Source organism: Leguminivora glycinivorella, chromosome 14 (genome assembly GCF_023078275.1).
Source record: "Leguminivora glycinivorella isolate SPB_JAAS2020 chromosome 14, LegGlyc_1.1, whole genome shotgun sequence".
NCBI lineage: Eukaryota > Metazoa > Arthropoda > Insecta > Lepidoptera > Tortricidae > Leguminivora > Leguminivora glycinivorella.
This window is the reverse complement of record NC_062984.1, coordinates 5208240-5235727: the sequence shown is the minus strand read 5'-3', so window position 1 is coordinate 5235727 and position 27488 is coordinate 5208240. Positions and strand designations below refer to the sequence as shown.

Genomic DNA, 27488 nt, shown 5'->3' with positions numbered 1-27488 from the left:
TCTTTTCTTTTAATCCTAGATCGAAAGGGCTCGTGATTCTGAGTAGGAAAACATAAAATTCACCTACCCTATGAGAAAAATATTTTTGTGATTGTTTTCGCGAAAATGCCCAACTAGCAGAGCATTCTCACTGTTTGCCTACCTACCTACCGTAGAACATAAAAAAAAGCACATCTGTTGCGTCAACACAACACAGCAGTTTTTATACCAGGTGAGTGATGCCGCCTAATGGTAAGCAGGTAGCTAAGCGTTAGTGCGTTTTCACACTATCCGATCCGATATCGGATGTCGGAAGGATTTCAAAGGCAAAAATCAAAGATGGCGGCTTCAATGTATGGGATATCGATCATACATCCGATATCGGATCGTATAATGTGAAAACGCACTAAGTCGAGATGATGATAATGTTTACTCACTCCTGCGCCTGGTGGCGGCGCGAGGCCTCGTGGATCATGCGCAGGCGGCGCGCCTGCGACCACGGCTCCAGCGTGTACGAGGGCGCGATGGGCGGCGAGTAGGCGCCGCTCTCAGGAGCCGAGCAGCCAGCCTACATGTTGTAGAGAGTGTATACTCACTCCTGCGCCTGGTGGCGGCGCGAGGCCTCGTGGATCATGCGCAGGCGGCGCGCCTGCGACCACGGCTCCAGCGTGTACGAGGGCGCGATGGGCGGCGAGTAGGCGCCGCTCTCAGGAGCCGAGCAGCCAGCCTACATGTTGTAGAGAGTGTATACTCACTCCTGCGCCTGGTGGCGGCGCGAGGCCTCGTGGATCATGCGCAGGCGGCGCGCCTGCGACCACGGCTCCAGCGTGTACGAGGGCGCGATGGGCGGCGAGTAGGCGCCGCTCTCAGGAGCCGAGCAGCCAGCCTACATGTTGTAGAGAGTGTATACTCACTCCTGCGCCTGGTGGCGGCGCGAGGCCTCGTGGATCATGCGCAGGCGGCGCGCCTGCGACCACGGCTCCAGCGTGTACGAGGGCGCGATGGGCGGCGAGTAGGCGCCGCTCTCAGGAGCCGAGCAGCCAGCCTACATGTTGTAGAGAGTGTATACTCACTCCTGCGCCTGGTGGCGGCGCGAGGCCTCGTGGATCATGCGCAGGCGGCGCGCCTGCGACCACGGCTCCAGCGTGTACGAGGGCGCGATGGGCGGCGAGTAGGCGCCGCTCTCAGGAGCCGAGCAGCCAGCCTACATGTTGTAGAGAGTGTATACTCACTCCTGCGCCTGGTGGCGGCGCGAGGCCTCGTGGATCATGCGCAGGCGGCGCGCCTGCGACCACGGCTCCAGCGTGTACGAGGGCGCGATGGGCGGCGAGTAGGCGCCGCTCTCAGGAGCCGAGCAGCCAGCCTACATGTTGTAGAGAGTGTATACTCACTCCTGCGCCTGGTGGCGGCGCGAGGCCTCGTGGATCATGCGCAGGCGGCGCGCCTGCGACCACGGCTCCAGCGTGTACGAGGGCGCGATGGGCGGCGAGTAGGCGCCGCTCTCAGGAGCCGAGCAGCCAGCCTACATGTTGTAGAGAGTGTATACTCACTCCTGCGCCTGGTGGCGGCGCGAGGCCTCGTGGATCATGCGCAGGCGGCGCGCCTGCGACCACGGCTCCAGCGTGTACGAGGGCGCGATGGGCGGCGAGTAGGCGCCGCTCTCAGGAGCCGAGCAGCCAGCCTACATGTTGTAGAGAGTGTATACTCACTCCTGCGCCTGGTGGCGGCGCGAGGCCTCGTGGATCATGCGCAGGCGGCGCGCCTGCGACCACGGCTCCAGCGTGTACGAGGGCGCGATGGGCGGCGAGTAGGCGCCGCTCTCAGGAGCCGAGCAGCCAGCCTACATGTTGTAGAGAGTGTATACTCACTCCTGCGCCTGGTGGCGGCGCGAGGCCTCGTGGATCATGCGCAGGCGGCGCGCCTGCGACCACGGCTCCAGCGTGTACGAGGGCGCGATGGGCGGCGAGTAGGCGCCGCTCTCAGGAGCCGAGCAGCCAGCCTACATGTTGTAGAGAGTGTATACTCACTCCTGCGCCTGGTGGCGGCGCGAGGCCTCGTGGATCATGCGCAGGCGGCGCGCCTGCGACCACGGCTCCAGCGTGTACGAGGGCGCGATGGGCGGCGAGTAGGCGCCGCTCTCAGGAGCCGAGCAGCCAGCCTACATGTTGTAGAGAGTGTATACTCACTCCTGCGCCTGGTGGCGGCGCGAGGCCTCGTGGATCATGCGCAGGCGGCGCGCCTGCGACCACGGCTCCAGCGTGTACGAGGGCGCGATGGGCGGCGAGTAGGCGCCGCTCTCAGGAGCCGAGCAGCCAGCCTACATGTTGTAGAGAGTGTATACTCACTCCTGCGCCTGGTGGCGGCGCGAGGCCTCGTGGATCATGCGCAGGCGGCGCGCCTGCGACCACGGCTCCAGCGTGTACGAGGGCGCGATGGGCGGCGAGTAGGCGCCGCTCTCAGGAGCCGAGCAGCCAGCCTACATGTTGTAGAGAGTGTATACTCACTCCTGCGCCTGGTGGCGGCGCGAGGCCTCGTGGATCATGCGCAGGCGGCGCGCCTGCGACCACGGCTCCAGCGTGTACGAGGGCGCGATGGGCGGCGAGTAGGCGCCGCTCTCAGGAGCCGAGCAGCCAGCCTACATGTTGTAGAGAGTGTATACTCACTCCTGCGCCTGGTGGCGGCGCGAGGCCTCGTGGATCATGCGCAGGCGGCGCGCCTGCGACCACGGCTCCAGCGTGTACGAGGGCGCGATGGGCGGCGAGTAGGCGCCGCTCTCAGGAGCCGAGCAGCCAGCCTACATGTTGTAGAGAGTGTATACTCACTCCTGCGCCTGGTGGCGGCGCGAGGCCTCGTGGATCATGCGCAGGCGGCGCGCCTGCGACCACGGCTCCAGCGTGTACGAGGGCGCGATGGGCGGCGAGTAGGCGCCGCTCTCGGGCACGCGGGTCAGCTCCACGCCGCGCTCGGGGGTCCAGCGCCCGACCTACACAACACAAAACATTAACATTTTGAAAAAAACCCCGATGCCACAAACAGACACACACAGACAGACAGACACGTCAAACTTATAACACCCTGTCGTTTTTGCGTCGGGGCCCTCGGGGGTTAAAAACTAACTTCGGGCGAAACTGCGTAACGAAATATAATGACGCTTCCTCGTGATAGTTGGGGAGTTTATTGAAAAACCTTAAATTTTTTGACCAAAGCATGAAACTTGGCACAGTTGTTCCTTATATCAAAATAAGCCGATTAAGATCGGGAGCCTTCGGGAGCCTCCCCCCTGGGGCCCGGGAGGGGGGGTCAAAGTACCGCTTCACTCGGCTTGGTTTGAAAAGTTCTAACTTACCCCGTTTAGTTAATAGGTCATGTTTGGTATCGTTTTCGAGTAAATACATAACGTAGAATTCGTTTTCAGTACTAAAATTATCATTTAATGGTAAATAAAATAAAATAAATTAAAAAATTTGTGTTTTCATCCATAATTTACAAATTCAAGTCATCATAAATGACAAACTGTTTGCTTTTTCTATTAATAAAAAATATGACATGATAGCCTATTTAATATAGATTATAAAAAATATAACTTTTATCCACCTTTACTAACGTTAAGTTCCACAAAAAAATTACTTTAAGACGCGCGGCGTCGGTACGCCGCGAGCGTAATTTTAAAATGCCTTTATTTTAGAAACTCTATTAGACCCCGTTTAGCTATTAGGTCATGTTTGATATCGTTTTCGAGTAAATCAATAACGTAGAATTCATTTTTGGTACTAAAATTATAATTTAATGGTAAGTAAAATTAAAAAAAAATTAAAAATTTGAAATTTTCATCCATGATTTACAAATTCAAGTCATCATAAATGACAAACTGTTTGCTTTTTCTATAAATAAAAAATATGATAAAAAAGCCTATTTAATATAGATTATAAAAAATATAACTTTTATTCACCTTCACAAACGTTAAGTTCCACTAAACAATTACTTTAAGACGCGCGGCGTCGGGACGCCGCGAGCGTAATTTTAAAATACCTCTATTTTAAAAACTCTATTAGACCCGGTTTAGCTATTAGGTCATGTTTGATATAGTTTTCGAGTAAATTAATAACAAAGAATTTATTTTTGGTACTACAATTATAATTTAATTGTAAATAAATTAAAAAAAAACATCTATAATTTGCAAATTCAAGTCAACAAAAATGTCAACCGTTTGCTTTTTCTCTTATGTCACCAAACACCCAGACAAGTTTGGTGGAAACTTCCTTCACGAACTGCTTGGTGTCTGATGACCATGGTCCAAATGTTTCAAATGCAATTGCCGCAAATATGTAGTTGTTTTTTAAAAATGCATATTTGCGCGTTTAAACTGGGCGTTTTGCAGCAGCAGTCTCTGGTTTCTGGGCCGAGCGTTAGACGTTGGACGGAGCCAAGGTATCCACACAGGTCACGCCCCACGCCAAGGGTCGTCCCAGAAACCAAGGCAAAAGCAAGCAACCATCAGGCCGCTTTCCGTCTGCTGCTGACAAGCCGACAGGTTCGAGGGTTGTCGGCATGTTCGCTGTGCCGAGAGCCTTGCGGATTAAATCGTTAAGTGCAGTGTGTCACAAAATTCGGCCAGCAATAGACTGACAGTGGAGTCCGTGGTGTCCTAATGCGTCAGCAGCAAGGGTGTGGTTGGCATGTCTTTAGCCCCAGTCTTAGACAAATGGCAGTATATGATGAAGTAAGGCAGCCTCGGAAGGAGGTATGTTCTCCAAGTGTCGATGTTTTCTAGTAAAGAGGTTCTTCCGGCACTCATTCACTGTTGCGTAAGGACCCTTGATCTGAAACAATATGTGCATTGTCATTTTATTTAAACAGATTCTGCAACTATCAAATTACAACATTTTGGTGGATCACCTTCACTATTACACACTTACCTATCATACAAAATAATTACAAACTTTAGTAGAATCTGATTAGCCTATCTATGATATTGCTCCATCTCGTAATAGTTTGAAGCCTTGGGTGGCCATGTTTCTCCCTTGTTGATCGTTTCAAGCTGCGTTTATCGTACCTATCCCATAGTATGTCTAATCTAGAAACGTTTTCTTTTGGCTTTGAAGCTTAGCCAGGCCACTCAAGGTGTCAAACTATTACAAGATGGAGCAATATCAGAGGCAAATCAGATTCTACTAAAGTTTGTAATAATTTTCTATGATACGTAACGTGTGTAATACTGAAGGTTACGTGATCCACCAAAAAGTTGTAATTTGATAGTTGTAGACTCTAAAATGATAATGCACATATTGTTTCAGACCAAGTCGTTGCGCAACGGTGAATGAGTGGTCGAAGTACCTACCTCTTTAGGTACCAAAAAAGATCGACAATTGGAGAACATACCTCCTTCAGAGGCTGCCTTGGATCAGCATATACTGTGCACAGTGTACCAGGGGCCCATTTCTCGAAGCTACAAGTTACAATTTTCAACTGGTTGTCAATGTCTAATATGACAAGTTGGAAAGAGACTTCCGCTTGTAACTTGTAACTTTCAGTTTTGAGAAATGGGACTCAGGGCGTTCTTGTTTGGAGTCAGGCGTTGGCGTTGGTGCCACACCAAAATTTGCCAAGTGCGTCTTCTTGGGGATGGAAGGAAGAAGGAGACGAATGGGTACCACACTGGTCAGACAACACTGAAGTGGCCAGTATATGCTTAGAAGTTACAAGATGTAAATGTAAATCAGGTTGCAAAAACCGATGCAACTGCATAAAGAGGGTAGAGCCTTTTTTATGCAGTTCCATATGTACCCAGCTATGTTTTTGTGAAGGGAATGTATAGTATGAGTATGAGTAATCTGTCAATTAGGACACCACAGACTAAACTATAAGTGCTAACTTTTCAGTGTTGGATACTCTATGGCAGTTCCGACTCAATTATAATAAGCTCATTATAATTGACTTTAGTTAACTATAATAATTTCAAAAATAGAACTTCATACAATTTCTATACTAATTTGCGATACCTGGCAAATTTTCCTGCATCTGAAACACATTTTTTTATCTGTCGCGTTATCGGCCAATCAGAGACGGTTATTACAAACAATGGGTTGCTAGGTAATTCGATGTTGATACAACGGTGAACGACTCTATTGACATTAATTTTAACTTGCATGAATGGTGATATTTCCGTCCATTGATGATGAAGATGATGACTCGTAGAAAAAGTATTGTATACAATAGTGATATAATTAAGCTTTTCACTCTCGTACCGTACTACACATGGTACTCGACTGAAAAGTTTTGTATTATATCACGATTGTATAAAATACTATTATATAAATTTCTTTCAGGATTCACTACAATGAATAAATAACAGGTACAGTCGGTCTTTAGATCATGTGGTCCGACCCGAGTGTTGCCGTTGTCGACACGTCAATAATAATGAATCTTTTTCTATTTATGCATTAACACACCTCTCGAATGTGATATTTTGGAAGATGCATACCATATCATCATGGAATGTGTCCGGAACGAAAGTGCGAGAAAAGATTTCAAGAATAAAACCTTATTTGAAGTTGGGGGTTGCAACCAAATCTTGGGGCAACCACTATCTGAGGATGCAAAAAGTTTGTATAAACTTGTTGCGTTAGGATTAAGTAGACGATAAAATGTATTGTTTATATCTGTACAGAGCGACATCGTCACAACAGTGACAAAGCTCTTTAAATAAAGAAAAAAAAAAAAAAAAAAAAAACACACCTCTGACACTGGCGATCAAATATATGAAAGAGGCGCGTTCCCCGCAGACAGTCTAAGCTCGCGTAGGTGAACGCGTACTATCCTTTGTGAATAGGCTTTAATATCATATTTTTATATTTATAGAAAAAGCAAACCGTTTGACATTTATCGTGACTTGAATTTGCAACTCACAGAAAATGTTTTTTTTTTTTTTATTTCTAAATTCTACGTTATTAATTTACTCGAAAACGATACTAAATATGACCTAATAGCTAAACGGGTTCTAATAGAGTTTTTTAAAATTACGCTCGCGGCGTCCCGACGCCGCGCGGCTTAAAGTTTTTTTTATGAAACTTAACGTTAGTAAAGGTGGGTAAAAGTTATATTATTCATAATCTATATTAAATAGGCTTTCATATCATATTTTTTATTTGTAGAAAAAGCAAACAGTTTGACATTTATGATGACTTGAATTTGTGAATCGTAGATGAAAATTTCAAACTTTAAATTTTTTTTTATTTTATTTACCATTAAATCATAATTTTAGTACCAAAAATGAATTCTACGTTATTGATTTACTCGAAAACGATACCAAACATGACCTATGAACTAAACGGGCTATGTTAGAATTTTTCAAAGCAAGCCGATGACCTGAATCACCACACTTTACATTTACCTAACGCGCCCAATTCTTCTGATCGTTGATGCTCCGTATATATACATATATATTATCTCCCTCTACTCTTCTGTAGTGGTGCCAAGTCAGTTGCTGTTGAAACTTGGTAAAGAGGTAATCAATATAAATACCTAAAAGTGATTTCGGCGTTTTTTGTATTCTCCTTAGGGGTTACGTTTTTTTTTTTATATTATAGTATTCTCCTTGACTGGGCCCACGTTACGTTTTTTCGGGGAAAAATATTTTTTTTCGGGATTTCAGGTCTCATATTATAGGACATTCTTACACAGATTGACTGAGGCCATTTATGCACGATATTTTGAACAACAAGTAAAAAATCTTATCCCATATCTGAAAAGCGATTCCTGTGAAACAATGAAAATGTAGACGTATCTCCAAATATCTACTTCACCAGGAATTAAGTTGATGCGATATTAGTTACCTGGCATTGGTTACTTTTGGATAGAGAAATCTAAAGCAAAAAATGCTGAAAAAATCTGTTAGCAGATTTTTAGGGTTCCGTAGTCAACTAGGAACCCTTATAGTTTCGCCATGTCTGTCTGTCCGTCCGTCCGTCCGGCCGCGGATAATCTCAGTAACTGTTAGCACTAGAAAGCTGAAATTTGGTACCAATATGTATATCAGTTACGCCAACAAAGTGCAAAAATAAAAAATGGAAAAAAATGTTTTATTAGGGTACCCCCCCCTACATGTAAAGTGGGGGCTGATATTTTTTTTTATTCCAACCCCAACGTGTGATATATTGGTGGATAGGTATTTAAAAATGAATAAGGGTTTACTAAGATCGTTTTTTGATAATATAAATATTTTCGGAAATAATCGCTAAGGCCCACGGTAAGCTCAAGAAGGCTTGTGTTGTGGGTACGAGAAATCGGGACATTTTTCTAATTTGTCGGGATTCGGGAACACATGTTAAAAATCGGGAGAATCCCGCCGAATCCCGACCGTCTGGCAACCCTAGGCCCACGGTAAGCTCAAGAAGGCTTGTGTTGTGGGTACTCAGACAACGATGTATATAATATATAAATACTTATATACCTACATAGAAAACATCCATGACTCAGGAACAAATATCTGTGCTCATCACACTAATAAATGCCCTTACCGGGATTCGAACCCGGGACCGCGGCGTAGCAGGCAGGGTCACTACCAACTGCGCCAGACCGGTCGTCAAAGTGGATGAAAGTTTGTATGTGGATCACATATCTATCTCGTATATCTTTGATTTCACCACGGATCGTGAATTCGTCACTGGACTCGGCTGGGCTGAGTGATATCCAATGGCGACTTTACACCACTTGGCTGGACTTCATGTAGGTAGGTACCCATCACCTCGTACTCCACGCTGGCTTGCTAGAGTATACGAAAGGCTAGTGCACTCACCTCGCGGTACTGCTTGAGCAGCTGCGGCGACTGCGGCAGCGACCAGTCCACGGCGGGGCGCGCGCCGGAGCCCCACGCGGCGTTCGCGGCCGCCACCAGCGCCTTGCGCGCCATGGCGGCCCCGCGGTGCGACTTGTACTCCACTATGGCCGCGCTGGAGGCTACTGAGCGACGGACGCGTACCTACAATATAAATATCTCTTCAAAATACATTCGAATCTGGAGAATGCATAGGAAACAGCTAAGGAAGCTTAAACAGGTAATTTTGTTGTAGCTTACGACGACAACCAACGATACGATATACACAAGTATAATAGTATTGTTGTGCGAGAACGCTTCGCAAACAAGACACTTTGGTTGACAAGAACAAACCTCGCATCACAATCTATAGAATTCACCTTCAGAAATCGAAAATAATTAATGAATACATCTTATAGTGCTATATTACAAGACTAGTTAGGTAATGAGCTCATTAAGCAACTATGTCAAAAATTTAAATGGCTATGTGCACTGTAAAACGTCGTACCATACAAGTGCAAAGAGGGAATCCTCTCACTCGTGTCAAATTAACCACTCTTTCGAAATCCCTCTTTTCGGCACTTGTAGCGTAATGTATTCATTGGAATCCACATCAGCAGAAAGATTATCACAGTAAAATGGAACATACCTCGACCACCTCGTCCGTTAGCTCATACAGGAGTCGCACGATCTCCGCCGAAGACAGCGTCGGCGGAATGCGTGAGATGAAGATGCGGCAGTTGTTGATGGACGGGCACACACCTATAAACAACTTCGGTTAACCTTAGGCAGCGTCCCCACTTAGGCGTCGCGTGCCTCGCGCGCGCAACCGGGCCACGCCGCCGCCACGCCGCCTAAGGCGCGTCTTACGTCCTTCCTACACAAAATGTACTGAGGAGACGTTTTTTGAATTACATTCAGGCGGCGTGGCGGAGACGTCCGTTGCGCGCCGCAAGACATGCGTCTTATGAGTGTGGATGGTCCCTTATAGGTCCACACACAATCGATCAAGCCGCCTCCCGTAGTATAGCCAGGACAAAGCAGCTCGGACGGTGTGTAGTGTCACAGTACAATAAAGAGTACTATCATACAGTATGGCCACTCCCACTCTCAGCTGAAAGCGCCGCTGCCGCCAACCCGCTCTCGGTTACCTCACAGTTACGGCCTGTCAAAAACGCGACCTGTCTTATCTCGCTCATACAAGCATGGTACGCGTTCACCTACACGAGCTTAGACTGTGTGCGAAGGAAAGCGCCTCTTTCATATATTTGATCGCCATTGTCCGAGGTGTGGTAGTGTAGTGAACACAGCCTTTCGGTTTTCCTAATAATTATTTTTAGGAAACTATACACCTTATCGGAAACCGGGAAAATGGAGCAAGGTCATGCACCCACGCGCTACAAGCAGCGGCACGTAAGTTTGGCGCTGACCCATTATTGCGCAGAAGTCAAAAACAGGTTTTGGTAGGAGGTAGGGCATAGCGAATGATATTCCGCTTTGTGTGGTAGGGCACAGCACAGCGGATATCGTCTCGCTCAAATCTAGAGCAGAGCCCAACTGGGGAAGTACCTCCGCCTTACAGAAGACCGCAGCCAAATAGCACTAGACCCTACTCATAGTGTTGTGTTCCTGCCGGTGAGTAAGGCTGCCAGTGTTCCGTCTATTGTCCTTTGAGTCGTCGGCAACCCGAACCCTCCTCGGAACTTGTACACTCCTATTTGCTGTGTACTTATACTTAACACAGCAAAAGGGAGTGTACAAGTTTCTAATGGGGTGGGCAACGCACATGTGACACTCTTTGAGTTGCAGGCGTCCATAGGTTACGGTGACCGCTTTTCATCAGGCAGACCGTGTGCTTGTTTGCCACCGACGTAGTATTAGAAAAAAACAGGGGGGATTACAGGGGGGGCGAAGGGTATGCGTCCCCATGTGCAGCTATCCCCTCCACATTAACGCTAAACTTACGTGCCGCTACTTGTACCTGTGGTTTAATTTCAGGATGGTCGCATTGGTAAGGTGATAAGTGATAAAGAGGCGTCAGGAGGAGCACTTTGGAAAAGGAAATGAGAGTGTCTCGCGGTACAATCTGTTGTTCACTTACCAAGTTGCCAAGAGGGCCTGATCATGTAGTTGTTGAACATTCGTATAGCATTGCTCGCCTCCGCGTCGGTCGTATACATAGCGAACGCGTACCTGTGTAAACACAATAATTGTAGTAGTTTTAGTAAAGCTAAGCGTACTTAGGTATTTAGTAACTACTGGCAATTTGATGTGAATAATAAAATTTGAAAAATGATGACCTTTTACATACAGTTGCCAAGATTTCGTGACAGTCTAATGAAATGAGTACAATAGCTACCTACTGTCTGGCGGCTTGGTTCGTTTCAGCTCGGTGTTTTTACAATATTTGTAAATTGATCATGAGATGGATCGTCGCGAATTGAACTCTAGCGCAAAACTTTGCCGTAACATTCCCTATAGTAACGAAATTGGGAAATCTGAACTATCAAAATCAAGAAAATTACTTTTCTAATCCGTAGATCCGCGTAATCCGTGTTCCTATTCCGCGAAGTAATCATTTGATCATGATTATTTCTTAATGTGGTAAATAATAAAATTATTTATGTGGGACAATTTACCTTTTTTGGCTAATTGTTCAATTATTTGGCGGATTTATTTTATTAGTGCTTTAGCGCCTCTAGCGCCACGAAAAACAAAAATACCACTAAATTGTAGTAGTAGTAGTAGTAAGTAGTACAACACACAGTAGTACAGAAAATAATACAACACACAGGAAAAAGAGCTTATTACAAGTACAAAGGCGAACTTATCCCTTTAAGGGATCTCTTCCAGTTAACCTTTGAGCAATTGTACCACAGATATTGATTACAAAATATTACAATGTGTTTCCAAAAAAAATCATCTCATGTATTTCATAACATTACTTTGGTCGACTTTGATTTAGCATAATTTTATATACCATAATAATCGTATAGCAAGAGCAGAATTATGACACGCTATCGAAAAGGAAATACTGTCTCAGATCCCCCGTTAGGTACGACGACGAGCGAAGCGAGGAGGAGTGTTAGGTATCTTGCATCCCCAACACATCTGACTCGCTATCAAAAAGCAAATTGCAACTTTATGCCGCCTAAATATTATGTACAGATATTATCTGCGAAAGTAATATTCGACTAGAAGACTATTATGCTCATCAACATTATGCCAATGTACGATTCGGTATTATAAAAATCTGCTAAATGATTTATACCAAAGCATATTCTGCGTAAGGTATTTCTGCCAAGAACTATTATGCAAATCAAATATATGCGAAAAAGTTTCTGCCAGATAATAGTGAACCATTATCTACTAAACTACAAGGTTCTATTCCGCACGAGCCTAAAGAGATCGATTTGGCAGAAAACATGGTTTGCTATGGATGGCCGCGTCTTCTTGCGAAATGTCCGATCTGGCGGCGATATCTAACTTACAGAATCGGTTCACTATTGTCTTACAGAAACTTTTTTCGCATATATTTGATTCGTATAAAAGTTCTTCAAAAATGTGGCAGGTCGTGCCGCTCGCGAATCGGCCTCCACAGTCACCAAACCCGTTGTCGAAGCAGCAATGTGTAAATCGTCTGCAATAGACGCAAAGGCCTGTGATGATAAAAGTTCTTGGCAGAAGTCACGATTGGCAGAAACATCTTACGCAGAATATGCTTTGGCATAAATCATTTCGCAGATTTTTGTAATACCGACTTGTCTGCTGTCATAATGTTGATGTGCATAATAGTCTTCTAGTCGAACAATACTTTCGCAGATAATATTTGTGCATAATATTTAGGCTGCATAATGTTGCAGTTTGCTTTTTTTTTTTTATAGCGAGTTGGATGTGTTGGGGATGCAAGATACCTAACACTCCTCCTCATTTCGCTCGTCGTTGCACCTAACGGTGACTCTGGGGCAGTATTTCCTTTTTGATAGCGTGTAATAATTCTGCTCATGTGCTATACGATTATTATGGTATTATAAAACTATGCTAAATCAAAGTCGAGTAATGTTCTGTAAAACAATATTCTGCCTAATGTGTCTTATGCGAGGGTGGTAGTGATAATGCCAACCAAGTTTTCTGCAGAATGACCATTCAACCGATAGTGCTTCTGCGAAACATATGCAAAGTGTGTTTCTGACTAAAACTATTCTGCCAGATGAGGGTAACCCTACAGAATCACCTGAGTAGAGCGCTCTTTCCCGCTTGCTTTTACTTATATACTGCGTCCTCAGTCCCACTCATAACAAAAATAAAGAGCACGGGGCGTAGCCCTTAGCACTATGTATACTTATAAACGATAGAAATTGAACCGACTTGGCCACATAAGTTTGCGAACCGTTTTGGGTTGAAATTGAAACATATGAAGTTCGAAATGTATTCGATTTGACCCATCGGAACTCTAAGGGGTCTCCCCAAACCTATCGACGCGGAATTGGCTTTCACCGACCAAAAATCGCTCGTTAGTTATGAACATGCATACGCATGAAATCGGCTGTCCGACGCGCAAGCGCCTACCTTCATACTAACGTGCGAATTTTGGTCGACTAGGAGCCGATTCCGCGTCGATAGGTTTGGAGAATCCCTAGCAGCTCGCCGGCATGCCGAAGCCGGAACTTAGGCATCAGTGTGTCTACGACGCAATCGTGCGGAGTTTAGACTCGATACCAGCCTATAATAGTGGTTTTCACACTGACCCGCGGTTCCATCCCAAGAAAATTGATCATGCATAAGTCGGAACTCGAACAGCTTGCCAGGCTGCCGGAACAGCGGCACCAGCGTTTCCTAGAAGCAGTCGTGTGGAGTTCCAACTTGATTCCAGCCTATAATAGTGGTTTTCATACTGACCCGCGGTTCCATCCCGAGAAATTAATCATGAGTCGGAACTCGAACAACTCGCCGGCCTGCCGGAAGAGCGGCACCAGCGTGTCCTCGAAGCAGTCGTGTGGGATGCGGCCGATGAACACCTGAACAACACGGCGTCGTCAATAAAGGCTGATTTAGACGGTCCGCAATCTAGGTACCTAAAATCGCATGCGATTTCGCGCGCCGTGTAAACAGTCCCTAAATGACACGTGACTTTCGGTACATAGCTATATTTATGATTTATCATCATATCATGTAGGCTTGTGTCGTTCACGAACTATGAACTGTTAGGAATAAAATCCCATCAATGACCGAAATGAACTGAATCTTTCCGTGCTCTGAGAATCGGTCTTTGCTCATTTAGTTCAGTACATATAGGATCGGCGAGCGCGAGCGGTTTGGATCGAGAATGAGCGTGTGACTGCGCCGACCGAGAGTGAGAGCTACTTAGCAGAGCTACAAAAAAACGTCAAGTTTTCATATTAAACTTCGGTTACTGGTCGCAGGTACGCAGTGGTCGCTGGTCTGGCTGAACTAAATGAGCAAAAAGACCTAAAAGAGCGAACTAGTTCGTGGGAGCGATTGAACGAGATCGGTAGGCTTGTGCCGTTTCGTTCGTTGATCGGAGCGCTCCGATCTCGTTCAATCGCTCCCACGAACTAGTTCGCTCTTTTAGGTCTTTTGCTCATTTAGTTCAGCCAGACCAGCGACCACTGCGGTCGGAAAGATCAGAACGAATAGGACCGAATAGTGTCAAAGTGACACGAATAGTCCACAGATAGTAACATTCCGGGCCGAAAGGTTGTTTCGCCATGTCTGTCTGTCCGTCCGTCCGTCCGTCCGTCCGTCCGTCCGTCCGTCCGATAATTTAATAAGCACTAAAAGCTGAAATTTGACTTTTTCAATCACGCCAACAAAGTGCAAAAATAAAAAATTAAAAAAAAAATGTTTTATTAGGGTACCCCCTACATGTAAAGTGGGGGCTGAGATTTTTTTTCATTCCAACCCCAACGTGTGATATATTGTTGGATAGGTATTTAAAAATGAAAACGGGTTTACTAAGATCATTTTTTGATAACATTAATAGTTTCGGAAATAATCGCTTGTAAAGGAAAAAAAAGTGCGTCCCCCCCCTCTAACTTTTGAACCCTACGTTCAAAAAATATGAAAAAAATCACAATAGTAGAACTTTATAAAAACTTTCTAGGAAAATTGTTTTGAACTTGATAGGTTCAGTAGTTTTTGAGAAAAATACGGAAAACTACGGAACCCTACACTGAGCGTGACCCGACACGCTCTTGGCCGGTTTTTTGTTGCTCTGCTAAGTAGCTCTCGCTCTCGGTCGGCGTCACACATTCGTTCTCGATCCAAACCGCTCGCGCTCGCCGATCCTATACTGAACTAAATGAGCAAAGACCGATTCTCAGACCACGGAAAGATTTAGTTCATTTCGGTCATTGATGGGATTTTATTCCTAACAGTTCATAGTTCGTGAACGACACAAGCCTAGTGGTCCAAGAGCTGGCAGGATTTTGGAGTAGGTCCTTGAGGCAACCTGGAAAGGTGCTCAGATGCTTCTCTGATCATAGCCAACATCAGGTCTGCAAGTCTGGCAGCTGGGGAGCGGGGCTTTATCGAGCTATGAATTTTTAAAGATTTAATTTTTTGAGGCCCAAAAAAGGTGTTTGAGGCAACCTGGAATTATTAAAAAGTGAAAATAGAGTTCCTCAGAAGTCGCATAGTATTTATGCCAGATCATTTGGCCGGGTCCTTCACCGTGCCAGAACGGTACAAAGTGGTAAAAAAAAAAATTCCAAAAAAGGTTCTTGAGGCAGTCTGTCATTTTTACCAGTGAAAGATGAGGGTCTAAATAGCCATGGAAAAATAATGCCATGACATGAGGTGGGGTCCGTACCCTGCCATTCGATCTTGAAAGTCAATTTTTTAGTTTTTCGTAAATAACTCGTAAACGGTGGCCCACAGCAAAAAAATATGTTAAACAGAAAATATTTACATAAAATTTCCTACAAGAAAGGTTATGTACGTTTTTTCGATAGGATCAATATATAAATGGATAATTTAGTAAGAAAGTTTTTTTTAATCGATTACATGCTCCGTTTTTCGTCAATACCTCGTAAACGGTGGCCTACAGCAAAAAATTATGTTAAACAGAAAATATCTACATAAAATTTCCTATAAGAAAGGTTATATAACTTTTTTCGCTAGGATCAATTTTTTAGTTGGAAAGTATTTTTAAATAGATATTTGGGCCGTTTTTTGTTGATAACTCAAAAACGGTGGCTCACAGCCAAAAATAATGTTAGACAGAATTAATCTACATAATATTTTCTACAAGAAAGGTTCTATACGTTTTTTCGCTAGAATCAATATTTTAGTTGAAAAGTATTTTTAAATACATTTCATGGGCAGTTTTTTGTTAATAACTCGAAATCGGTGGCCCACAGCCAAAAATAATGTTATACAGAATTAATCTACATAATATTTCCCACAAGAAACGTTCTATAACATTTTTCGCTAGAATCAATATTTTAGTTGGAAAGTATTTTTAAATAGATTACATGGGCCGTTTTTTGTTAATAACTCGAAATCGGTGGCTCACAGCCAAAACTAATGTTACACAAAATTAATCTACATAATATTTCATACAAGAAGGGTTCTATAACATTTTTCGCTAGAATCAATATTTTAGTTGGAAATTATTTTTAAATAAATTTCATGGGCCGTTTTTTGTTAATAACTCGAAATCGGTGGCTCACAGCCAAAACTAATGTTACACAGAATTAATCTTCATAATATTTCCTACAAGAAAGGTTCTATAATATTTTTCGCTAGGATCAATATTTTAGTTGGGAAGTATTTTTAAATAGATTTCATGGGCCGTTTTTTGTAAATACCTCGTAAAAGGTGGCCTACAGCTAAATAAAATGTTCACGAGAAAAAAATCTACATAAGATTTCCTACAAGAAAGGTTCTAAGTATACGTTTTTTCGCTAGAATCAATATTTTAGTTGGAAAGTATTTTAAAATGGGCCGCTTTTTGTTGATAACTCAAAAACGGTGGCTCACAGCAAAAAATAACGATATACAGAATTAATCTTCATAATATTTCCTACAAGAAAGGTTCTATAAGATTTTTCGCTAGGATCAATATTTTAGTTGGAAAATATTTTTAAATAGATTTCATTAGCCGTTTTTTGTAAATACCTCGTAAACGGTGGCCCACAGCTAAATAAAATGTTCACGAGAATAAAATCTACATAAAATTTCCTTTAAGAAAGGTTCTATACGTTTTTTCGCTAGGATCAATATTTTAGTTGGAAAGTACATATTTTGAAATAGATTACATGGGCCGCTTTTTGTTAATAACATCAAAAACGGTGCCCCATTACCAGAAATAATATTAAACAGAAATAATCTATATAATATTTGCTACAAGAAACGTTATGTAAGATTTTTCGTTAGGATCAATATTTTAGTAGGACAGTATTTTAAATAGATTACACGAGCCGTTTTTTGCAAATAACTCGAAAACGGTGGTCCACAGCTAAATCAATCTTCAACGGGAATAACAAACATAAAATTTGCTAAAATAAAAGTTTTGTACGTTTTTTCGCTAGGATCAATAATATTTAAATAGATTTATTTATTTATTTACACAAAGAAAATTACACAGTATGACAGTATACAAAACTAAAGCACCGTGAATTTTAAATAAACATTACAACAAGTAACACAAAATTAAATATTAAATAAACATGACGCTCGTATAGCCTGGTCTACTGCCACGAACCATATCTGTTTTTTTGATTACATGTTGGAAAAGATGGACTCGCACCACCAAGTAGATGCGATATACTTCGATTTCAAAAAGGCATTCGACTTGGTCGACAATGACGTACTACTGCAGAAATTTGCAGCACTCGGTTTCACCCCAAAGCTCTTGTCGTTTTTTGCTAATTACTTGAAAGATCGTAGCCAATACGTGCAAATGTCGAACTTCCGGTCTAGAGAATATTATACGCGTTCGGGAGTTAGCCAGGGGAGCAACTTGGGTCCGACACAGTTTCTTATTATGGTAAACGACCTTTGCAGTAGTATTGTTGGGGCGCATTTTCTCCTCTTTGCTGACGATCTCAAGTTAATGTTGCCAATAGATAGTTCCTTGGACTGCGACTTTCTCCAGCAGATGGTGGATACAGTGTCACGGTGGAGCGCTAAGAACAAGCTGGAGCTTAACGCTAAGAAATGTAAAGCCATCACATTTACTAGGTCAAAAAACCCGATCACAGCGAGCTACCATCTTTCTGGCGTTCCGCTGGAGCACGTTTCCGCCATCCAAGATCTTGGTATTGGGTTGGATACTAAGCTCAACATGCACGATCACATCATAAGCATTTGCAAGAAGGCTAACAAGACGTTAGATTTTATCATGAGAACAGCCGCACAATTCAGTGACGCTGACGTGAAAATTGCCCTACTATTGTATAATGCGTATGTCAGAAGCAAATTAGAGTATAATGCGATATAAACGCGTATAAACGCCCATCTGCTCGCCAGAATATCAACATTAGGTGCCACGTCTAAAAACTCATTCACTATTTGCAGTGCACGAACTAGCGGTTACTTGCGGCAAAACACGGTTCGAGCGGCCGGCACCGCCAGTAGGGGGTGCCTACATTCACGAAAAGCATATTTCGTCACAAAGAGAACAGACAGACATCAGCACGACATTACGCCTAACTTCTAACGTGAAGAAACCCAACGTCCCCAAAAGGAATTTTGTTGGGTACAAGAATCGGTAATACCCGTACATTTTTTTATAAAAGAAACGCAAAAATGTTTTTTGGACCTTTTCGAGCAGCAGGATGTAGGGCGCTTCATGGGGATTCCAAACGGCTGAGGCTGTCTCAAGCTTACTTCTCACCAGGGCAGTATAAAGAAGCTTTGTGTCCCTGGGATTGTCAAATTCTTTGGCGTTGCGGACAACAAACCCAAGCCTGCGGTAACAGTCTGCAGCAAGCATTGTCATGTGCTCATGAAAGTTAAGGTGGGAATCTTTGAACTGAAGTTTCAGAAGTTTGTTTACAAGACTCAATTCATAAACCCGATCAATATCACTTTGTAAAGATTGTAAGTCAGAATCTTCCTGGACCCTGTAAATTAGTTTCAGGTCGTCAGCATAGAGTAGGCATTGCGCATGCTTAGGCACCAAGGCAAGATCATTGACCATAACACCAAAGAGCAGAGGACCCAGAATAGAGCTCTGACTGACCCCGGAACGGGTGGGGTAGGCACTCGATACAAAGCATCCGTGCTGCACAAGTGCACATATTGCCGTCTATCACGTAGATAACTAGCAAAAAGGCAAAGCAGTTTAGGCGAGAAACCAATGCTGCATAATTTGCTTAAGAGTACGTCGTTATCTACGCGATCAAAGGCTTTTTTGAAATCAAAGTACAGCACGTCCACCTGCATCCCTCTATCTAAGTAGCGCGAAACGGAATCAACCAAGGTTAAGAGGCCTTATTCCTAAAGAAGAGCGTTTTTTGCAAAATGTAACATTTTTCATTCAAAACTATAATGAAACTATACTTAAGTAAGTGATTATTAAAAAACTGATAATGTTTCTAAAAGAACATATCTGAAGCTAGTTAATCATAATATAATATTTTAAAATATGTTTTTTTATACTTAAAACAAATCAGTTTTTTCGGTAGACGTTTTCAAATTTCGTAGTGGGATCACTCGTTTAGAATCGTGATTGTGCTGTTATATATGTAATTTGGGGTAATAAATGATCACAAATCACAATCCTATTTGTTATATCCAGCACGGGAAGCATGGTCGCGCGATAGACGAAAAAATATCAGGCCGTCCGGATATCGCACTTACAAATAGTGCGATGGACGGCCTGCTATTTTATCGTCTATATCGTCTATCGTGCTGTACGAGGTAATCATAGTTTGACATTTTAAGATTTATTTGAAATGGTGGATAAATAACCTTCCGTATCTTCCCCATTTTTTCGATAAAAAGAGGTTTACATTATGTATTTTTCCTGCGATTCCTGCATTTATTGTAACTCTTAAATAATATTATCCTAAACTAGAACTTCTTGTTGACATATAAGAAAAAAATTATACATATAGGACATACCTTTCTGTCGACAGACATTTTTTTAAAGCACCTAAAATTCGAATAAAATACACTGTTGATACGGGCCCGCTCAGTCTGCGCCGAGCGCTCGTAGACAACGGATTTGCGTTCGATCGTCCGGCGCTCCTTGCTTTCGTAAGTAGCTAGATAGTTCCGAGAAATGCTGTATACTGCGACTTAACAAATCTTGATCCCGTGGGTGGCAAACAGGCATACGGTGTTATATATAGCTGCAACCCCACTGATTTCTAACCTCTCCCTATATCTGAATAACGGCTAAACCGATTTCGACGGTCGAAGTGTCTTTGTATAGAGGGAGCGGGGAGACGTGTGGGAAAAAAATGGAATCTGGTCTGCGACTCTTGGGTCAAAAAATGTTGGACGGCCTGGCTAAACGGGGGAGATATTGGGGGGTGCTCGACCAAATGTCATAGAAGACCCTGGGTAGTTTTTGAAGCCGCCATTTTTTTTTTCAAAATGGCCGACTTTTTTTTTGTCGATTTTTCAAGTTTATCCTAGAGTGCTCAGATTTTGGTCATAGAATCTCTCTAGGGTCTAGAATAAAATGATATAAAAATTTTTTGAAAAATGCTACAAATGTGAAAAAAATTTCCACTTTTTTTGTATATTTAAACCGTAAGAGATAGCCGGGGGGTGCTCGATCAAATGTCATACAGGAGCCCGAGTAGAAAAAAGTTGCATCAAAAAATTCAAAATGGCCGACTTTTTTTTTTTCAAGTTGGTCCGAGCGCGCTGAAATTTTGCATGCGGAGAGGTATGGGCCCCTAGAATACAAATGTCAAAAAATTTTTATCGAAAATCCAAGATGGCCGCCGTTGTGGCAAAATAAATTTTTCTAGTATTTTCGCGAGCCCGAAGGGCGAGCTTCAGGGTGGGAGGCCGAAGGCCGACCCCGCGGAGGGCCGCAGGAACGGAGCTCACCTTTAGGCTCCCACCCGGGCCAAATCCAAGTAATTTCACTGCGGGCATAAAGTGCTCCCATACAATTTCCTTACAAAAGTGTCTTAAACAAGCGTAACCGGCGGGCCGAAGGCCCGACGGTGGAGCTTCGGAGCCGAGCGAAGGCCGAAGGCCGAGCTCCGCGTAGGGCCTAAGGCCCGGAGCGTCCCTGATCGACTCGCCGGCGGTCCGGGAAGTTGGAAAAATACTTTCCAACTAAAATATTGATCCTAGCGAAAAATATTATAGAATCTTTCTTGTAGGAAATATTATGAAGATTAATTCTGTGAAACATTAGTTTTGGCTGTAAGCCACCGATTTCGAGTTATTAACAAAAAATGGCCCATGAAATCTATTCAAAAATACTTTCCAACTAAAATATTGATCCTAGTGAAAAATCTTATAGAACCTTTCTTGTAGAAAATATTATGTAGATTAATTCTGTCTAACATTATTTTTGCCTGTGAGCCACCGTTTTTGAGTTATCAACAAAAAACGGCTCAAATATTTATTTAAAAATACTTTCCAACTAAAAAATTGATCCTAGCGAAAAAAGTTATATAACCTTTCTTATAGGAAATTTTATGTAGATATTTTCTGTTTAACATAATTTTTTGCTGTGGGCCACCGTTTACGAGGTATTGACGAAAAACGGAGCATGTAATCGATTAAAAAAACTTTCTTACTAAATTATCCGTTTATATATTGATCCTATCGAAAAAACGTACATAACCTTTCTTGTAGGAAATTTTATGTAGATATTTTCTGTTTAACATATTTTTTTGCTGTGGGCCACCGTTTACGAGTTATTTACGAAAAACTAAAAAAATGACTTTCAAGATCGAATGGCAGGGTACGGACCCCACCTCATGTCATGGCATTATTTTTCCATGGCTATTTAGACCCTCATCTTTCACTGGTAAAAATGACAGACTGCCTCAAGAACCTTTTTTGGAATTTTTTTTTTTACCACTTTGTACCGTTCTGGCACGGTGAAGGACCCGGCCAAATGATCTGGCATAAATACTATGCGACTTCTGAGGAACTCTATTTTCACTTTTTAATAATTCCAGGTTGCCTCAAACACCTTTTTTGGGCCTCAAAAAATTAAATCTTTAAAAATTCATAGCTCGATAAAGCCCCGCTCCCCAGCTGCCAGACTTGCAGACCTGATGTTGGCTATGATCAGAGAAGCATCTGAGCACCTTTCCAGGTTGCCTCAAGGACCTACTCCAAAATCCTGCCAGCTCTCCGTCTATAGAGATCGGAGCGCTCCGATCAACGAACGAAACGGCACAAGCCTAAATTATCATGCTCAAATCAAACCGCAAGTTATCTAAATCGGGCTTAGTTCAGTTAGATAAACACATTATAAACCTATGCATTAGCCGCAAACAAGTCGCCTTTATCAAGGTACCTACAGTATGGGCTGGGATGGGAATCTAAAAATGCGTTCTCGCTGTTCTCGGACACGAATTTGCGCTTTCAAGCCCCGTAGCCAAAAGTACAATCGTTCACGCTCCGTAGCGTGTAGTAAGTCACTGTAGTCATCTCATTCGCTCGTCCATATTGGCGGGCCAGAGCCATTTGCGTTTCGGTCGCCTCGGAGTGTGAACGAATGTCAATTTTGCTAGGCCGGCGATGAGGTTTTTGCGATTCGCGCAGGACATTAGGGATTAGGGTGCCGACACTTAAAAAAACCGGCCAAGAGCGTGTCGGGCCACGCTCAGTGTAGGGTTCCGTAGTTTTCCGTATTTTTCTCAAAAACTACTGAACCTATCAAGTTCAAAACAATTTTCCTCGAAAGTCTTTATAAAGTTCTACTTTTGTGATTTTTTTCATATTTTTTAAACATATGGTTCAAAAGTTAGAGGGGGGGGACGCACTTTTTTTTCCTTTAGGAGCGATTATTTCCGAAAATATTAATATTATCAAAAAACAATCTTAGTAAACCCTTATTAATTTTTAAATACCTATCTAACAATATATCACACGTTGGGGTTGAAATGAAAAAAATTATCAGCCCCCACTTTACATGTAGGGGGGGTACCCTAATAAAACATTTTTTTCCATTTTTTATTTTTGCACTTTGTTGGCGTGATTGATATACATATTCGTACCAAATTTCATCTTTCTAGTGCTAACGGTTACTGAGATTATCCGCGGACGGACGGACGGACGGACGGACGGACGGACGGACGGACGGACGGACGGACGGACGGACGGAGACAGACAGACAGACAGACATGGCGAAACTATAAGGGTTCCTAGTTGACTACGGAACCCTAAAAAATATCCAAGTGATGTTATTTGATATCTATTTTACGCTTCGATTCGAGGTATAGCGCCGTGGCTTGCGTGGGCGACGGTCGCGCGATGGTCGCGCGACGGCGATGCGACGCATACGAAATCAAACCTTATCGATATGGAAGTATGAGACGCGCCGGCGACGGTCGCGCGACCGTCGCCCACGCAAGACACGGCGTAGGTCGAGCCTTTGCGCTTCGCTTGGCACGTCTTGACGGGGGCAGCCGCAGCCCTAGATTTATTTGTTAGGAATTGTAGAAGGGACGCAAATCAACACAATGGCCCAAACTGCATTGCACTATGCTAGCCCCACGTTAGACACCTAACCAAAAAGTAGGTCATGCTAAGGTCAGGTCGTTTAGATTATGTAATAACACTACACATGTAGGTACTTATTACTTAATGCATTAATAATAAGATTAATAAGTTAATAAAAGTAATTCAATGAAGCCGCTAAGCGCGAACGAATTAACCTATTTGGTAGATGCTGGACGACGCAGAACGTACCTAACTAAATGGTAACTAATTAAAAATGTAAATGAAATAACATTAACATAAGCTAGGTTCATTCCGAAGTTCCGAACATTAACAAATACATTAAGCATCATGGAATTCAAGGGTACCATACGGCAAGGCGGGAAAATTACAGCGCCTCTTGAACAACTCACAAAACAATAGCAAAAAATCTAACTACTCTAACCAGCTGGTATACTGGTGGTGGTGACAGTCTGATAGTGGTGATGGAATAGACATAGAGACATCCTACACTTTGTATAATTATGTACATACGGATACACTTAGTTATTATTATTATTATCAAACAGGTGTTTCCAAGAAAAGCCAATCAGTCTCGAGTTTGAGCGTCTAGCAGCCTGGCGACATCGTGGCGCCTCAATTCAAAATGTGGATGTAACGATAACGAAATTGAAACTTACCTCACAATTCCTAGACGGCTCCGGCCCAGACCACGCGTGAGGAGCTTTCCTGTAGATCCTCTGTCCATTAATTTGCGTAAGTGTATAAGATGTGTTATTTTCTGTTAGAGATAATAATCTCGATGACAATTCATGTTGATTTACTTCACTACACGAATAATGCTTAACAGGAGGCATATTAGCCAATATAAATTTAATTAATCTTAAATAATAGTTTCGAAAATATTTACTAAGGAGCACTACAACGATGCGTACACCGCATAAAGAAAAAGAAACGATTTCTCCGATATTTTGACAAGAATAGAAAATGGCGAAATTAAAACCAAAATGGTGGATTCGACCTTCAGAAGTTTTTGGAAAAAGATCAAATGAATAACTACTAAGTTTTTTTAGTACTTTTTGTATATGTATTGAAATAAAATGATTATTCATTATTTAATTTATTCTTGTAAAAAATGAACTATGTTATTAATAAACAACAACACAAACTCGTCCTTTAATAGATATTGTACTTTAGGCACCGGAAACGAAAAGGATTGATAGTCATATTATTTTATTATATTTTGAAAAAAGAAATGGTCGTTATATTGTTTATTACTTGTTGAAATTCTAAAAGAAAAATAATTTTAGCTAAGGTTGCATTCACACGGTTAGATAATTTTAGAATTCATTACACTTTTTACGCACACGAGCTATTGTTATTATTATTTGGTTCGCTTTCATAGTTTTGCGCACGTTTCATAGCGCACGGTATACGAAAGTTCATTAAAGCTTCCCATTCATTGTTAAAAATGTAAATGTTTTCTTACCTACTTTTATATTATCAAGTTTCTATCATAATATATCAATATGTGTCAATTGGCAACATTTCAAATTCTGAGGTTAACATTACAATACAATATGTTTAGACGAAGTATACTTCGTGCTATAGCACTCGTGAAATCGTCAGTTATTTTATTAGATCGTTTACTAATTAAATTCATAATTAGTGTACATATATTTTTATTACCATAACATAAAGAAAGCATACAATTAATAAAAGTACTGATTCATTATTATTAACTGCAGCGTGTTTTGATAGTTCGTTAACATCAAAACTAGATAATAACTGTACTCTTAGTATATAAATTCTCCGTGTCAATGGTTGCATTTTCATAATTTGCTGTTTCGTGAATTGCGTCAATTTTTGCTGACGAAATTGCTTAATAACTTCTTCTGTTATTGCTGGCATTGCTTCTAATTGTATAGAGCTTAGTTGATTTGCAGGAATGCCTAATGGGGAAAAATACAATGGGTTAATCAGGTCAATGTGAGCAGTACCGCGGAAACGGTATTGGAAAATCTGTCCTCGATATTCAATTAATTAATATTAACATTTACAGATTATGAAAGATACATAGGTACAGGGTGTGAGAAAAAGGTCATGATATTTTTTTGATACCATACTGTGCACTTCCTAACAAGGATCAAAAGCTTAGTATGTGAGCAAAAAAGCTCTGACTAGAAAAGCCACGTATCGAAAAAAACCTTTTTCCATACAAATTGCTTGTGAATTAAAACCTTTATTCCAATCGATTCCGTTAATATCCAGTATCAATAGTTCCCTAGGTACGAACTTACGATAATGTACTTAAAAGCCACAAAAAAAAACTTTTCCCTTTTTTTTCTCAAAACAGAGAGGACAATGTCAGTGACGGCTAACATTCATGAAACATTAACATTATACACATTAGTGTTTACTAACATTTAAGTAATGATCCCATTCGGCTAACTTCATGTGACGACCATCTGTACGGCTCACCAAAGACTTCGGGCTGTATGGCTAATTCATATAAAGTCTGAAAGAAATAACAATAAGTAATTATCATGATAAGAGGAGGTATATTTATAGCGTTGTAGTTTTATCTTGTGAATTGAATTCTCATTTAGAACTTTTACCTGAACTTGTTTATCATTACATTTCTTCAATTTTCCTAGAACTGATGTTTTAAGATCCCTCATAATCGCCGGGGTAATCTTTCTGAGCTCTTCTGGTGGAAATCCGCATATCATGTAGCCTAGTTCGTTTACAGAGGTTGAATTTAAGTACCAGGTATTTCCAAAATAACGTCTATAAGCTGCTACTAATATACCAAACTGGAACCAAACGACTCCCACTATTAAATATCACCTGTCACTGTCATGTTACATTGGATTAAGTAGTAGTAAGACTATAAGATGTTATCTTCTTTAAAAATCTGGGCTTAGCATTACCAAGGCGAATCAATTAATACTTAGACTTGTAGTATGAATTAGTTTTTAACCCCCGACGCAAAAACGACGGGGTGTTATATACAAATATAAGAATTTCTTGATTGAAAAATACTGAAAAAATTACCGAATAGTAATTTTTGGGTGCAAATTTTGCAACAGTAGTGTATTTCAATAATATTGATAAACAGTACAATAATGTGTATAATGTCTACCTTCCGAAAGTGTAAGTCTTCGCTGAAACGAGCAAAATAAGATCGAACGGTACGGTCTCCCATATTAACATAGTACAAATCTTCTTCCGGGACAAAATTCAATAGCGGTCCAAAAGCTAAGAATTCTCTTCCATGTAAATAGGCAGCCGTCCTTCCATCTACAAATAAATTTTAAGCATTGTGGCATTTATGCTGATCATAAGATAAGATTCGTAACCTACTTTGTTTTTTTTCCCCCAATCAATCAAAGATTCCACCCCGCGTTGACCTTTGTTTTGACTAGGTATACTTACCGGTAATTATGTCCCAAGCTTGGAGAACCTTGTTGACTGGAATTAAATGTTTCAGTCTTATATTAGAGAAAATATGAAGTATAGTTTCAGCGTCGAGCCTCATGAATGATTCAGGGGGTCCATAGAATATAATGTCCATGGATAACTCATGTTTATATTCTATATCTTTTTCTAGATAGAAATCATCGTAGAAATTATCTTTATCTGAAACGTAATGGAGTTTGTCTAATGAAATTTGAACCTAAATTGAACCAAAAATCTGTAGCAGGCTTCTCTTACAAGGCTTTGCAATTATGCAATCCTGAATATCCTGATACTTATTTGACGCCGTTTCTACGTCTATTATATGTATATCCCTACCTAAAATAAATAATGCTGTGGAATTCTTATTCATGTGTCTATATGCCCTTAAAAAGGTATTTTTAAAGTCACTATCTTTAGTTAGAAAAAGTTGCGCAAACCTTTTTCAGAAATCGCAATAGCAAAATTTTTGTCGTCCTCATAATCATCGGCCATATCGTAGAGCGATTTTGTAGTTTTCAGCGTCGAGACTGGAACCGTTATCAATAAGATACAGTATAAAGAAGAAGTAAAAATCATAAAATTTAAAATGTTTTTGTTTACTATCATCACTTAAGATTAT

At 41.9% G+C, this 27488-nt stretch overlaps 2 protein-coding genes across 5 annotated transcripts; both read right to left on the bottom strand.

Moving 5' to 3' along the window:
* Nucleotides 1-571: 571 nt before the first annotated feature.
* Nucleotides 572-2680, bottom strand: LOC125233503 (paternally-expressed gene 3 protein-like). The gene is made up of 14 exons (XM_048139545.1): nt 2643-2680; nt 2484-2591; nt 2325-2432; nt 2166-2273; nt 2007-2114; nt 1848-1955; nt 1689-1796; nt 1530-1637; nt 1371-1478; nt 1212-1319; nt 1053-1160; nt 894-1001; nt 735-842; nt 572-683 (listed from the first exon to the last, which is right to left on the bottom strand). The coding sequence occupies exons 1-14, from the start codon at nt 2678-2680 to the stop codon at nt 572-574; spliced, it is 1446 nt and encodes a 481-aa protein (XP_047995502.1).
* On the bottom strand, nt 2668-27479 carry LOC125233287 (probable RNA-binding protein 46). Of its 4 annotated transcripts, XR_007177842.1 has the most exons (9): nt 27307-27479; nt 26553-26710; nt 26026-26223; nt 25832-25925; nt 25097-25359; nt 24088-24188; nt 13691-13809; nt 10893-10984; nt 9512-9553 (listed from the first exon to the last, which is right to left on the bottom strand). XR_007177842.1 is itself a non-coding variant. In XM_048139245.1 (7 exons), the coding sequence occupies exons 1-7, from the start codon at nt 25113-25115 to the stop codon at nt 2798-2800; spliced, it is 792 nt and encodes a 263-aa protein (XP_047995202.1). In that variant the 5' UTR covers nt 25116-25251; the 3' UTR covers nt 2668-2797. The 4 variants fall into 4 exon arrangements, 3 of the variants coding, with proteins under 3 accessions (XP_047995202.1, XP_047995201.1, XP_047995203.1); XM_048139245.1 differs by lacking the exons at nt 25832-25925; nt 26026-26223; nt 26553-26710; nt 27307-27479 and adding exons at nt 2668-2962; nt 8774-8956 and having other exon boundaries at nt 9441-9553; nt 25097-25251; XM_048139244.1 differs by lacking the exons at nt 25097-25359; nt 25832-25925; nt 26026-26223; nt 26553-26710; nt 27307-27479 and adding exons at nt 2668-2962; nt 8774-8956 and having other exon boundaries at nt 9441-9553; nt 24088-24369.
* Between the last annotated feature and the right edge of the window lie 9 nt (nt 27480-27488).

Bases quoted from the DNA above. Each gene is read 5' to 3' on its own strand.
- LOC125233287 (XM_048139244.1), bottom strand. From the start codon at position 24,264: ATGCCTCCTGTTAAGCATTATTCGTGTAGTGAAGTAAATCAACATGAA. The intron at 8,957-9,440 runs GTATGTTCCATT...TTTATATTGTAG, and splicing joins TAACGGACGAGGTGGTCGAG to GTACGCGTCCGTCGCTCAGT. The intron at 2,963-8,773 runs GTGAGTGCACTA...TGTGTTGTGTAG, and splicing joins TGCTCAAGCAGTACCGCGAG to GTCGGGCGCTGGACCCCCGA.
- LOC125233503 (XM_048139545.1), bottom strand. From the start codon at position 2,680: ATGATCCACGAGGCCTCGCGCCGCCACCAGGCGCAGGA. The intron at 2,274-2,324 runs GTGAGTATACAC...GGCTCCTGAGAG, and splicing joins CGCCGCCACCAGGCGCAGGA to CGGCGCCTACTCGCCGCCCA. The intron at 1,797-1,847 runs GTGAGTATACAC...GGCTCCTGAGAG, and splicing joins CGCCGCCACCAGGCGCAGGA to CGGCGCCTACTCGCCGCCCA.